This window comes from Heterocephalus glaber, unplaced genomic scaffold (assembly GCF_053883595.1).
Source record: "Heterocephalus glaber isolate CG9 unplaced genomic scaffold, H.glaber_assembly_v1.0 deba00001764, whole genome shotgun sequence".
Classification (NCBI taxonomy): domain Eukaryota; kingdom Metazoa; phylum Chordata; class Mammalia; order Rodentia; family Bathyergidae; genus Heterocephalus; species Heterocephalus glaber.
Genome location: NW_028258461.1, coordinates 9,783,747 through 9,796,575, shown reverse-complemented (window position 1 = coordinate 9,796,575; position 12,829 = coordinate 9,783,747). Strand labels below are relative to the sequence as shown.

General features: G+C 47.4%; 1 protein-coding gene across 1 annotated transcript; it reads right to left on the bottom strand.

Annotated features, from left to right (window-relative positions):
• Nucleotides 1–258: 258 nt before the first annotated feature.
• Gpr101 (G protein-coupled receptor 101) lies at nt 259–12,116 on the bottom strand. Its single transcript, XM_004862325.3, has 2 exons — nt 11,964–12,116; nt 259–10,057 (listed from the first exon to the last, which is right to left on the bottom strand). Exon 2 carries the CDS (start codon nt 10,021–10,023, stop codon nt 8,485–8,487), a length of 1,539 nt encoding a protein of 512 aa, XP_004862382.1. The 5' UTR covers nt 10,024–10,057; nt 11,964–12,116; the 3' UTR covers nt 259–8,484.
• Between the last annotated feature and the right edge of the window lie 713 nt (nt 12,117–12,829).

Below are 12,829 nucleotides of genomic sequence, written 5' to 3'. Positions count from 1 at the left end.
TACATGTCTCTAAGAGCATCTCTGGAGATACATATGTATGCTCCTAATTATATACATTTCAAGTATACATAAGTGAAATGTCATTGTCTCATCTCAGTTTGTATGATTGATTGTATGGAAGAAAACAGGTTGGGAGACAGATTTCTTCTAAGTCAGAGTTTTCTGAAAAGATCAAAGGGTTTAATTTAGAGCAGTCAGTGTAAAAGGAGGCACATTTCTTTTAAAAAATTAAAGATGAGTACACTGGTTCTTCATATGAAAACCTTTTTTTTTCCCTTTTCCTTCCTCATGTTCAGAGCATCTAATTTCTCCATCAGAAAAATAGTTCCCTTGTCAAATAAATCTCACATCAAATGGGCATCTTTTGAACTGAAGATTCTACAAATTATACTTTTGTACGTGGGTAATCATTTAAAATGTATATTGGTTTAACAGAGTTTTTGAAATATCAGATGCTGATGTCTTACTCCTCAGTTAAGCCTGCACACTCTGTTTATTGGTGGTCTATTTCTGTTTGCTGTCCTTTGGAGGCTAATGTTCAAGATTGAGATGGTTGTATGTAGACAACAAATCTTTGGAGCCAATTTTCTTGGATTTATTTGCTTTGACTAAATAGTCAGGTGCAACAATTTCTAAAATGTGGGCAACTTGCATTGCAAATATTCTTCAGCTTTGCAGTTTTGTGGGGAGCAGGCATGAAATCGTACCTTTTTTTTCATTTTTTGAGACAGGGTCTCGCTATGTAGTCCAGGCTGGCTTTGAACTCACTATGTAGCCCAGGCTGGCCTCAATCTCACAGCAATCCTCCTGCCTCAGCCTCCTGAGTTCTGGGACTACAGGCATGTGCCACCACACCTGGCTCTAAAATCGTACATTTTCTATGATGAATTTTATTGACAAATACTGGTCTCACATAGGAAAACATTTGAAAAATGTCTACCCATAACTTCAATTCACGAACATCCTCAAAGCTACCCTAAAACTGAGGAGTACTTGTTTCTGTGTGCAGGTTCAAAGAGATCCAGTTGCCCTTGGAGGGCAGATTGGAATAAGGAGGGAAAGAGTCATGGGGTTGAATCCTGACAGAAAGTGTGAGAGGAAGTAAGAGTTGTCGAGTTACTTCATAGAAGAAAATAATTCACTCACCACTATAGGCCTTTGCCTGTATTGGAAGGGCCAGGGCTCTGGGTGATAGCAAATGGGCCTGGGGCCCGGTGTAGAGCCATGGAAGCAAAAGTAGCTACAGAAGGTCACAGAAAGTCTCCTGAGAGCAGAATTTTCAGATCCTCTCAAATGTCTTCCACAGCCTCATAATACAGGGCTGGGCCCTTAGCCCTGCCTAAGAGAGAGAGAAACTGCTATTGTGAGTCCCATTGGAACCCATTCCATTCCCCTCCAAATTCTCTGGACTAAGCAGTGGGATATATTGAGCTTCAGGGAACTCTTTTTTTCCCTCCAGGTTCGCTGCCTGATAGTTTTATCTGAGCTCCGAAGCCCATTTATTTGCACGATAGTAGCCCTTGCTAGAGAGGCCAGTTTATTTCTGCAGCAGAAGAAAGTGTTTGGATGGCATTTATGGATTAAGACGAAGGCAGCCACACACAAGTGTCATGGCAGCCATCTTTGAACATGTTGAAAGTGTGTGTAAGTTGCTATTTAGCTTGGTTTTGGAGTGAAAAGTGAAGAAGAGCACTTTACTTTGATTGTAATGGGGCTGAGTAGCTCCCTGAGCCTCCTAGCTTGGGTCCATGAATACCACTTTGGAAGCATGAGGTGTGCTGTTCCTTGCACCACTACGGATGAGAGTAACAGAGGAGGAGCTACTAGTAGGTCAAGTATTTCAACTCAGAAAGAACTAGGGGCTCTTAAATGTTAGACATATTTGCCCATCTCTTCTGTATACTGCATTTTCATATGTTGTGGCTGCATTCAGTGTATAACTTCTATGGAAGCAGGGCTTATGGGGACACATTCCTGCTCTTCTGGTCTATAAACCCTGCTGAGAGGAGTAGAACTGAGGTGAGTGTGGGGGTCGAGGCCAGGTTGAGCTGAGGTGTGCTGAGGGAAGTGTCCTGGGCTGGAGTAGTAGGCGGCAGGGCCAGCGAAGATGATGGGGTAGTACTCTTTCCTAAAACAAAGGCTCCCCCTCCTGCTCACACGATCATCTTACTCCATGCTCCTTCTCTGCCATCCCCACCCTCACTTTGAAGTCCTTTTTGTAGAGGACCAGGCTAATGCTCCTCTTTCAGCAAGCCCTCCCGATGCCCACCCCGCCATCCCACTGTGTATTCCCTACATTGGAATATGAAATATGGGAGCCTATATATTCAAGTCCTTTCTCTTCTGCCTTCTCCATTCGAGCAAAAGAGAAGGGATGGGAAACTACTCATGGGTTTCCCTCACTGTGGTCTCAAGAAGCTTGGCATAGTAACCAGATTCACACACAAAATTAGACTTTATTTAGCATGTTTATGAAGAATATACCAATGACAATTTACAGCACCTATTTAAGAAACACAAAGATTACTAAATAATACTTAGTTAAATCACAAACATAGATCTCTGCATTGTCCAAGCAGGAGTCCGTTATTCCTGTCCAACAAAAAAATGCATTTAACCATTTTAGAAAGGATCTAACTAAAGTCAATCAATATATGAAACCTCAGCCTTGGGGATAGTCTCTGGGGCTACCAGCCCAGGTATAGAGTCACAAATCAGATTTGACTGGGGTGTGATGGGGTTTCTCTTCTTTCTGAGAGGAGGATGAAGTCCACTCCCTTTGTGCACCTGAAGGTAAGCTGTGCCAATGGGAACTTGGCCCCAGGATTGGAGTTTGACAATCCTTTAAAAAGGCACTTTTAAATTACAAATACTTTTTTAAAAGGAAATGTTTAAATTTAAAATGTAAAGTATTAAAGAGAACTTCTATTGTCTGAATGTATTTTTTCTAGTCTGTTTCAAAGTAGCACATAAAATTTGTTATTAAAGGCAGTTTAATGATTTAATAAGGGTGTATATATAATATAGTCTTCTCATGTTAATATTTTTGTTCTCAAAATATAATAAAATTATCTCATAGTTCTCTTTTGTCTGTTGCAAATACCACTGATCTGCAATTAGAATTCTCAAATGCCTCAGCCACAACCCTCAGAAGAGTCATGGGAGTCACCCCTCCATGCCCTATTGTTGTCTCCCAGACAACCAAGCAGAGGGAGAAAAGAGCAGCCCTTTTCTGGGTTTTGGGACTGCTCTGGGAGGGCAGGATAGTCACAATGTGGATCTGCTTAAGTGCAAATCCTGTCACTTCACAGTCAGGTCCTGGCTACAGGCTGGGTCTTGAAAGTGCAGCATTCTTTTCATCCTGCTAAGAGGACTCCGACAGTCTATCCAGAAGTCCTTGCTTCTTGACAGGGAAAGGATTGTCTTCTTTGAGTTTGCATTCTATACATTCAGTTCATGGAAACCAGGCATACAGGTGCCAGGCGTGTCGTGGAGAACTGCCAGGGAGGTCTTCAGCCAAGATGATAGGTTCACATTAATGACCAGTCATACCAGAATAAGTTTCTGCCTGTCATACGCTGTACCAGGGATTTAAGGGATGAAAGGCACCACTTCCTGCTAGCTCACTTTCGAGCCATCTTACATATCTTATAGTATACACTTTAAAAATAATATTTTTTAAAAACAAATATACTATGTTCTATTTCAGAAACTGACCAAGGTGTTGGCCACACAAAGAATCTGCATGCACTTAATTAACTAACTTCACATGTACATACTACTTATTTTTTTAGAATGACACCATCTATGAACACACACACAATCTAGTACCTAGCACCTTATCTCCAAGAACACTTACACTTTATATACAGTTAGAGCTTACATTTAGAAGAATTACTACAAAAGTTTCACATCACTGAAACAGGACAAAAATACCAAACTTTTAACATTAAAAGTTGTAACACAGATGAAGGGGGGAGGGAGGGAAAGCCACTCATGTTTGAAGCACCGAACTAAAACCAACCTTGTTTTTGACTATGTTTTAGAGATACAGGAATGAATCCTGACATAGCAAACCTATGAGTGTACAAGTTACTGTGGTTTCCCCTTGGTGTGTATACTCTGAGATATGGAGGCTTTGAGAGGCAATGATGGAAATATCTAACTCCTATTGGCAACTTCCGTTTGTCTTGAGGATTCTTGTCCTACTTATCAAAGAGTAGTGAACTGGCCAGTGGCATGGCAGTCAGTGGCCAAGTTCAGAGGATTTTAGCTTTCCTATTTATTCCTCTAGCCAGTTTTGTTGCTTATAGCAGAAAACGTGCTATAAGCAAGCTGGGCATCTGCCAGAGAGGAAGAGACTATATAGAATTGGAAAGAGTGTATGACAAAGGTTTGCCTTTTTTGGGAGTTTTAGACCATGGTCTGCTTTTACCGCTCATGCCTCTGTCTCTTCATGCCTAAGCTTGGAGGGGCTTTGAGCGGCCAAGCGCACCGATCCAGTTCCAGTCCATAGAAAACGAGAGAGAGATAAGGAGGAAGAGAGTTAAAAGCCATACTTTCTCTCCTTATCTTGGTCCCTGGCTAGCAGCCAACTCATCCTTTAATTCTCTGCTTTAGAAGGAAAAGACATTTTGCTTGGAGAAACCTCTCCTGACAACCTGGGGTTTGTCTTCAAGAGAAATACAACAGAAAACACATTATGAAGTGGATTTTTTTCCCTTAAAATATGTGAGAGGGTAGTTAAGAGGGAAAAATTACAGTTCAGTAGGTTACTGCTTCACCCCAACGATTCCAAGTGTTTTATCTTCGAGATTTCAAATTACCAGAGGATGAATACTTTTTTCTCCTCCAAATGGTGTGTTTCACTTTTAAGAGATTTTTGGCAAAGTCTAAGAAAGCCTATTTTAATCATGTAAATTTTTTCAGGTAGTATGAAAAATTCTTCCGAAGCAACTTTACCTAGCTTAATTGGCTAATCATGTACAAAATAAGGCAATGTCAGCCACCTTATAATTTTATAGGTAAAAGATTTTTGTTTGTTTTTGTTGAAACAATTAGATGATATCACAGAACCGACTATGCTCTCAAAGTGTGTCGCATAGGGTGTGTTTTAGAAATAAGGTGCCTAGCTCTTCCAAAATCATGAAATGGCACTTTTCCTTACCGGTTGAATTTGAAGTGGGTATCGAGTCATCTCTAAATTGGATTGGAGTTGGGCAGACAAAAAGTACCTCAAATTGCTGGTCACTCCTATGGCTCATTTCTTTCTGCTTCCATGGGCCCCAGGTCCCTGTGAGTCTCATAGCTTTGGGTTTGGAAGGGATGCATGGGGAGTGGATGAGCACACAGAGTTTCAGGCACAGGCATCCGTGAAGGGCCAGCACAGCAGGGGCAGGGGGTGAGTAGGTGAAGTTGGTGGGCAGGAAGGCAAAAGGCAGGCAGGGAGCTGGAAGTGCACAGGACTTGCCAGCAGCTGGTATGTGTGGTGTCTTACGAAGAAGGGCCCTCACGTCACCCAAGTCACAGAAGCCCAGGGCTTGCTCCTTGCTACTGCTTTTCCAAGCTTGTTGAAATTGGTGTGTTAGTCAAGGCACCTGTGACTCCTTGGCAAACTAGATGCCCTATTGTTCTTAAGTAAGGAAATCATTCCATTTAAAATCACATCATTTCAAAGTCTGGTTTGTCTGGCCTCTGTACTTTAATGGGAGTTTTTACTGCACATATGAAGTGGCCTTGGCCAAAGAATACATCCTTTAAAAACATTTAGGGAAAGCAACTGTGAAGCTAATGATGCCTTTGTGTGTGTGTGCTTTCAGATTTTCAAATGGCAAAACAGTATGTGCAGTAAAACCTCATTAAGTTGATAGTGCTTTATTCAAAACAGCAAAAAAATTTGAAGCGGTTGCTATCTCCAAGCTATGGCCATATTGTTCAGTAAGAAGAACGTGTCACCAAAGCAGAATCCCCTTAATTCAAAAGTCCTCTTTTCCAGCATCTTATTTTCAAAAGGTCTTCACCTTTGAGGAATCCAATTTGCCAAAAGAATGGACAGAAACTAAAATAGGTAAAAGGGAAACTTTAGAAGGAACTGGTGAGTCTCGGCACCCTAGAGAATGTTATGTTTGCCGTTCGATGGACTTACCACACTTGCACAGGCTCTGGTTCCATTTGGATTTGGGATTTGGGCAAACAGTGTTCTCTGATACACTTTGAAGGGAGTGAGCTTTAAAAATAAAACAAGAAGTTCAGTTTTAACAAAATGTTGGAAACAGTTATGCTTGAAATCCCTTTTCCTGCCCAATAACAATTTCCACTAAAAGGACAGGCTATAGCTAACTTGAGCTCCTTTGACCATTACAGTCTTGCAATCCTCCAAAAGAGGACTGATCACATACGCCGTTTCTGTCATTTCTGCACCTGGGTATCCCTTAAGGACAGGTCACTGCAAGAGTCCGGCAATACATTGGTATAATAAATTTATGACTATTCACTTGCTTTACAAATTTTGGTAGAAAGATAAATGATTTGTGAGTCTGAACTTCAGCCCAAATGCCTTGTTTGAATTACCATAGGGTCCAAATTCAAGGAGTTGGAATGCATAGCGTTTCCATGGGCATATTGATTTGACAGGTCAACTGGATATTGTTTGGTTCTATGCCCTCTCCTACATTCTGAATATGATAATCCCAAGTTCCCATCCAGACATACTCATAGCCCAAATACACCACTGTTTACATCTACCCCTTGAGAAACTCACGTTGGAATCTGTGAGGAGGAAGAGATAAACAGAAATATATATGAGCTGGACATTTATATAAATGAAAATCTGAGTCTTCATAAAGACATAGCAATGACACTAGAATGAGGCTAAACTCTGAGTATGGCCAGGCTTATACAAAACCAGCTGGTTAACCATTTTGTTCAACTAAATACTCCATTCACTCCCTCCACCCATAACAGTGCATTTTTGCATGGATAGTTAGTTGGCTGCAGAGTTGCTTTAATTTGGATCTCAGGAGGATCAAAACCACTGGCTTAACCATTTTTTGGCTCCCTCTTATTTGGTCTGTACCTTCTGAAATAGGTATATCCTTGCCCAAAGTGATTTCAGGTTTGAAAAATCTTTCTCTGTATTTACTCTAGGGATAATTTAGATAGTACAAAGGTTTCCCCGAAGAGATACATTTCATCAGCAATAATTAGGATATGTCTGACCCGAATGCTTTGATTTTTTGGATTGTTTGGAGTAGGTCAGATGTTTTCCAGGTATTATAAAGCCATCCTGTCATTTCTGACTATCTAACATTTCTTTCCCTTCTCTGAAGAAAGTTTAAAAGCTTTAGAGAGAGCTATGGGCTGAAAAGACACGTGAGTATTGCTGGAGGAAGGAAAATGTTCATCCTGCCTTACTTGTCCCCATGTGGAGATCCTATTTCTTGCCTAGGAATTCAGGAACACAAAAGAGATTTCTGATAGACATATCTCTTGATTGGCAGTGTGAGTTTTGCAGAACTTTGACCACTCCTAGTTGAATTTCTTTTTTTCCTGGAAATACTGTTTGAGCAAAAAGGTTTATCTGAAATAAAACAGAGCAAAACAAGTGATTGAAAGAGAACTGGAGCATTCTTATGAGTATACTGATTCAGTCACGAAGGGGAAATTGGAAACTAGTTGCATGATTTCTGTCTCACTATTATTCAAATAGGAGATGGAAATGATTTTAGTGTCCATTGACAATTTTCCACTTTCATGGAGAGAGCTCAATCCTACCCCATGCGCAACCCAGGATTTTAGAGGAAAAAACCCAACTGCTTAGCCCCAAGGATGTGTTCTCCATAGTAGCTTCCCATTTCATACATGTCCTTCCACATTTCTCCATCCTTTTAGGGGATCTAGAAACGTTCCTGGTATTCTAACTGCACAATGCCTTTTATCTTAATTTGCATGACAGTCTCTGCACCAGTTCAGAGTTTGGCTCATACGCTGCTGATCAGTCCATCAAGATCTGCATCTTGGGCTCTGTGGATGATTTGGTCCATTGCTTTTCCTTCACTTGAACATAAACTAAGCTCCTGACCCGAGGGCCAAATAGTCTTTAAGTCACAGCTATCATCTTCCCTTTCCTTCAGAGCTAAAGCTAGCATGTTGCAGCTCTGGGGAGAAGGGCAGAATACCAAGCTTAGGTCCCAAATAGTAGCCCTTGTTGCTTTAAGAAATTTAGAGCCTAATAATTTTCTGGGGGTAAATTTTCAGTCAGAATCCTCAAGTCCATGCTTTGAGGGGCACACCTTTAAGGGAAGAACCCAGTTCCCAAATTCTCCAAGCATTTATCTACCTTGTGGTGAGAAAGGATTTGTGTGCAATGCCTTTGCCTGAAATGGTATGGGTTGGCATTAATGGGAGTGTGGGTGATCCACGGAAAAGAAAGCTGGTCTTGTTTTCTGTCTCATGGACAGTGCAAGGTTTGCATTAGCACTAACTTCAAGGCAAAGTAGCAGAATCGTGGGAGGGGACAATCTTGCCTTCAGTTCCCCTCTCTGAACCTGCTTCGGTTCCGGGTACATCCGGGTGGCTACCTTCTTCTCTTAGAGGCTTCTTCTTGCAGAATAACTTCTTCAGCATTTCCTGGATTTCCTTCTTGATGGTCTTGTGCATGTACCCATAGATGTAGGGATGAATACAGCACTGCAGGAAGAAAAGCCAGATTATTACTGTGATCACCCACTGAGGTACCTTGGTTTGGACATCCACCCACACGGCCAGGACTGCCAGGAAGCAGTAGGGCCCCAGGGACAGCACATAGGAGAAAATGATGAGGAAGATCACTTTAGCAGCCTTGCACTCATAGCACCTGGGCAGAGGAGGGTGGGTGGTGCTGTCCTGACGACTGGGCAGGAGGTTTTCTGGGATGTTCACGGCTTCGACGTCACCCTCCCTGAAATGGATGTCATCCTCAGCAAACTCTATGTCGTCTTCGCCCAAGTCGATGCTGCACTGATTGACCTCTGCGCGCCCCTTGTTTGCCTTTGCGCTGCTCTCCTTTGCTTCAGCACCACCTTTCTTACCTTCCTCGTTCCCAACACTGACCTCCTCGATGCCCTTGGCCACCAGGATACACTCACTCATCTGCAGGCTTCCTTCCTTCCCCTTCATGCTGCCGTCCTTGGCTTCCAGGGGGTCCTCTTCTGTCTCTGAGTTGCCCTCCTTGGCCTTGACCTCACCTTCATCCTGGCCATTGAACTCGCTCTCATCCTGGATCTTATCCTTTTCTGCTCCCTCTTCATGCTCATTCTCCACACGGTCCTTGACCCGCACCTCCAAGCTGTGGCTCTTGACTTTGTACAGGAGGGCATGCTGCCGCTGGGCCGCGCCGAACACCACGGAGTAGCAGGCGACCATGACAACCAGGGGGATGATGATGAAGGACACCACGCTGACAATCGTGTAGGTGGGGCTGGACCCCCAGATCATGGAGCAGAGGGCATTGCGCTCATCGAAACCAGCCTGGCCCCAGCCATAGAGTGGGGGTGTGCTCTGCAGGAAGGCCAGGATCCAGGTGCCATAGAGGAGCATGTAACCACGGCGCTGGGTCATCTTGGATGGGTAGGAGAGAGGGTGGATGATGGCCAGGTAGCGATCTATGGACACCACGACAATGGTGTTGACACTGGCGAAGGCGAACAGGTGAGTGAGGCTAACTAGGGCAGTGCAGAAGTGGCTGTTGAGGGGCCAGAAGAAAGGCATGGAGGTGGCCACGACCCAGGGGGCCACGAGAGCAACCTGCAGCAGGTCGGTGATGAGGAGGTTAAAGATGAAGCGGTTGGTCACCTGCAGCAGCTTCGGCTTGCGCTGCAACACAAACGCCAGGACTATGTTGCCGAAGAAGGAGATGGCCAGGAAGATGAGCAGCACGGTAGACCGGATGATGCCGTGAGCCAGGCTGATGGGCATTTTGGAAAGGGGTATGCACGCCTGGGTGCCGTTGTTCTCCTGCGTGCTGTTGGTGCAGGTGGGTGCCATGGCGATGGCGGGCAGACCGCAGGCAGTGTCTATGCTGGGGATGAGAGAAACACGTGGGCGGGGTTAGTCCCGCGGCAGGAGGAGAAGCCTGGGGCGCCCAGCCCAGCAGCACGGCTGCAGGACCCCTCCCTCGCACCCCTGCGCAGTCGCAGCCCAGCCCAGGCAGTTTCTTGGGCTCTCCGTGTCTCTGCCTTTCTCTCCGCGGGTCCCTGATTCTCCCGTCTGTCTCTCCTGCTAGTGTGTGCTCACCCTCCCAGGCATCTGCCACACTGTGTCTGGAGTCAGAGTTTTGGTCTTTGGCTAGCCCTCTCACTGGCACATGTGCGTGCACTCTCGCACATGCCTGCTTACTAGAACAGGTCTCTGTCTCTCTCCAGTGTCTCGCAAGGGCACTTTCTGTCTCTAGGAGTGCGTGTCTCTGGTTTCCTCCACCGCTTTCTCTCTAGCCTCTCAAGGCCCACCGGGTCTGTTTCTGTTTCTCACCACCAGCACGTGCGCAGTCTGCCCCCTCCCCTGGGCGTCGCCATCCTCGCGCCCGTCACTCCCACCGCCCTCCCGCAGCTTCTGTCTCTCAGTCTTCTCTCTTTCACCAGCGCACTTTCTCGGGAGCTCTGTGCGTGCGCCTCCTCCCGTTTCCCTCCCAGTCTCTGGGTGTGTGACTCGGCCCCCGCACCTTTGGGCTGCTCTCCCTAGTGTTGTGTTCTCCCCCCCCCCCTTCTCTCTCTCATAGATACTGTCTCACACCTCTCCATCCCTATCTCAGTGGATTGCCCCGACAGCCATCCATCTCCGAGGGTCCCTCGCACACCTGCTGGGCACCACTAGCTGTAGGAGTGTCTGGTCTGCTGATGTCTGCCTCTCTCTCTCTCTCTCTCTCTCGCTCGGCCCCGATCTGTCTCGGACCCTCCTCTCTGTACCTCTCCCGGTCTCCCCTGTGTGCTTTTTTAGCCCAGGAGCCCGAGTTCTAGGTGCCGCTTTGGCGTTGTCATCTCTCTCCCCTGGTCTCTAACGCGCTTCTGTTATTCTCACCGGTCTCTGGCTCCCTGCTTCTCACGCTGTCTCTCTGGCATGTGCACTCCCTGCTTTTGGTTTTTCTGTCTCTCACTCTCTCACCTTGGGACACTTGCTGTACTCTGTCCCATCCATCTCTGAGTGCGCGAGCGCGCGCGTCTCCGTCGCTCTCCACCTTTCTCCCACGGCCCCTCACCTCGGTTTTGCTCGGATGATCTCTGTCTCTTTGGGTCTCTTTTGTGGTCTTTATTTTGCCATGAAAACCAGAGGCCCCTGTGGCCACCGTGGGCTCGGACGGATACAGCGTCTAGTTTTTCGGCAGTGGACATGGGGCGGTGGGAGGAGGATGCCCGATCCCCCTCACCCCAAATTCGTCGTCCCCCTCTCACCCCGCTCCGCGTCCGCTGCGGCGCGGGGTGGGGGATTGGGGAAGACGACAGAGGAGGCACGGGTGCCGCTGGTGGGGAGAGTCTTCGAGGGGGAGAGGGACACAGGGACCGAAAGAGAATGAGGGACAGAGAAAGAGTGAGAGACATAGAGAAAGCGAGAGACAGTGAGAGAGAACAAACAAGTGCGCCAGTGTGGGAGATAGGCAGAGAGCAGGGGAGAAAGAGAGACAGACGTGAAGAGACCCCGCGGGACTGACCAGGAGAGACAGAAAAAGCAAGAAACAGAATTTAAAAAGCCGGTGGGGAGCAGCGACAGAGGAAGGATAAGGAAAAACCCGGGGAATTGGAGGGGCGCACGAGAGAAAGTGCGAGGGACCCCGCGAAGGTGGCAGCCGGGCGGAGGCCAGGGGGCCGGGGCAGCCGCGCGGAGTCTCCGCCGTCGGGCTGCTGCAGACGGGGCATCCGCGGGGCCGGGGCTCAGGGCTGTGTGCGCACGGGGCCGCGGCGGCTGGAGGAGAGCCGAGCGAGCCGCTGGCTTACCTGTTGCTGCCGACGCCGTCGCGCTGCGTCCCTCGGGGCTCGCCCGGCTGGTCCGGGGCGCCGCTCCAGGTGCCGGAGGCTGGGAGCTCGCTCACACCGGGCGGCGGGAGCGGGACACAGCGCCTGTGCCCGCTCGTCCGACCCGCGCTCGGCGCTGAGAGCTCTGAGCGGCTGCGGAGGCGCGCGGCGTCTTAAGGCGGCGCGGTGCCCTCACCTTGCGGCGCCCCCCTCCGCTCGGCCCCCGCCCGCGCCGGTGACGCACGAGGCCACGGGCGCCCGGAGGAGCGGGGCTGGCGGGGGCGGCGGCAGCGGCGGAGGTGGCGCTGCGGTGGATCCCGTCCGATGTTCTCGCCCTCCGTCCCACCCCAGGCGCCCCAAACTCAACAAGACCTCACTGGGTGGGGATTGTCACCCGGGCTGATTTTTGCAATCCCCCCGTGCACTGCTACCCCGGGTTTTGGGCCCGGGTTGCGGCCACCGAGCTGCACACACCTTTCAAAGAGAGAGTTTGCACTCTGGCCTTGACTGCTGAAGACCCCCGGAAGTACGAACTGTCCCTGGCGCAAAAGAAGTGTGACTAGCGTCAACGATTTTCCATGAATTCCCCCAGCTCCCAGGAAGAGTTAAAGAGCAGTGTCTTTCCTGTAGCTTTGGGGAGCATTGCATAGATGACAAGCTGCGTTATTCTCCACTGTGTGATTTGATTGAAGTGTGCCTGTCTTAAAGTCAGTCTCGTTCTCTCTCCTTAACCTGTTTACGTAGAGGATACAACAACGGAATCCTTACTGCTTCCCCAGCCTTATAAGTATAGCTAACATCTTCATTTTATAAAGACAGGAGCAGAAGCCTAAAGAAATTACCCTACT

What these genes read in the sequence shown, in the direction of transcription:
- Gpr101 (XM_004862325.3), bottom strand. Translation starts at nt 10,023, where the DNA reads ATGGCACCCACCTGCACCAACAGCACGCAGGAGAACAACGGCACCCAG.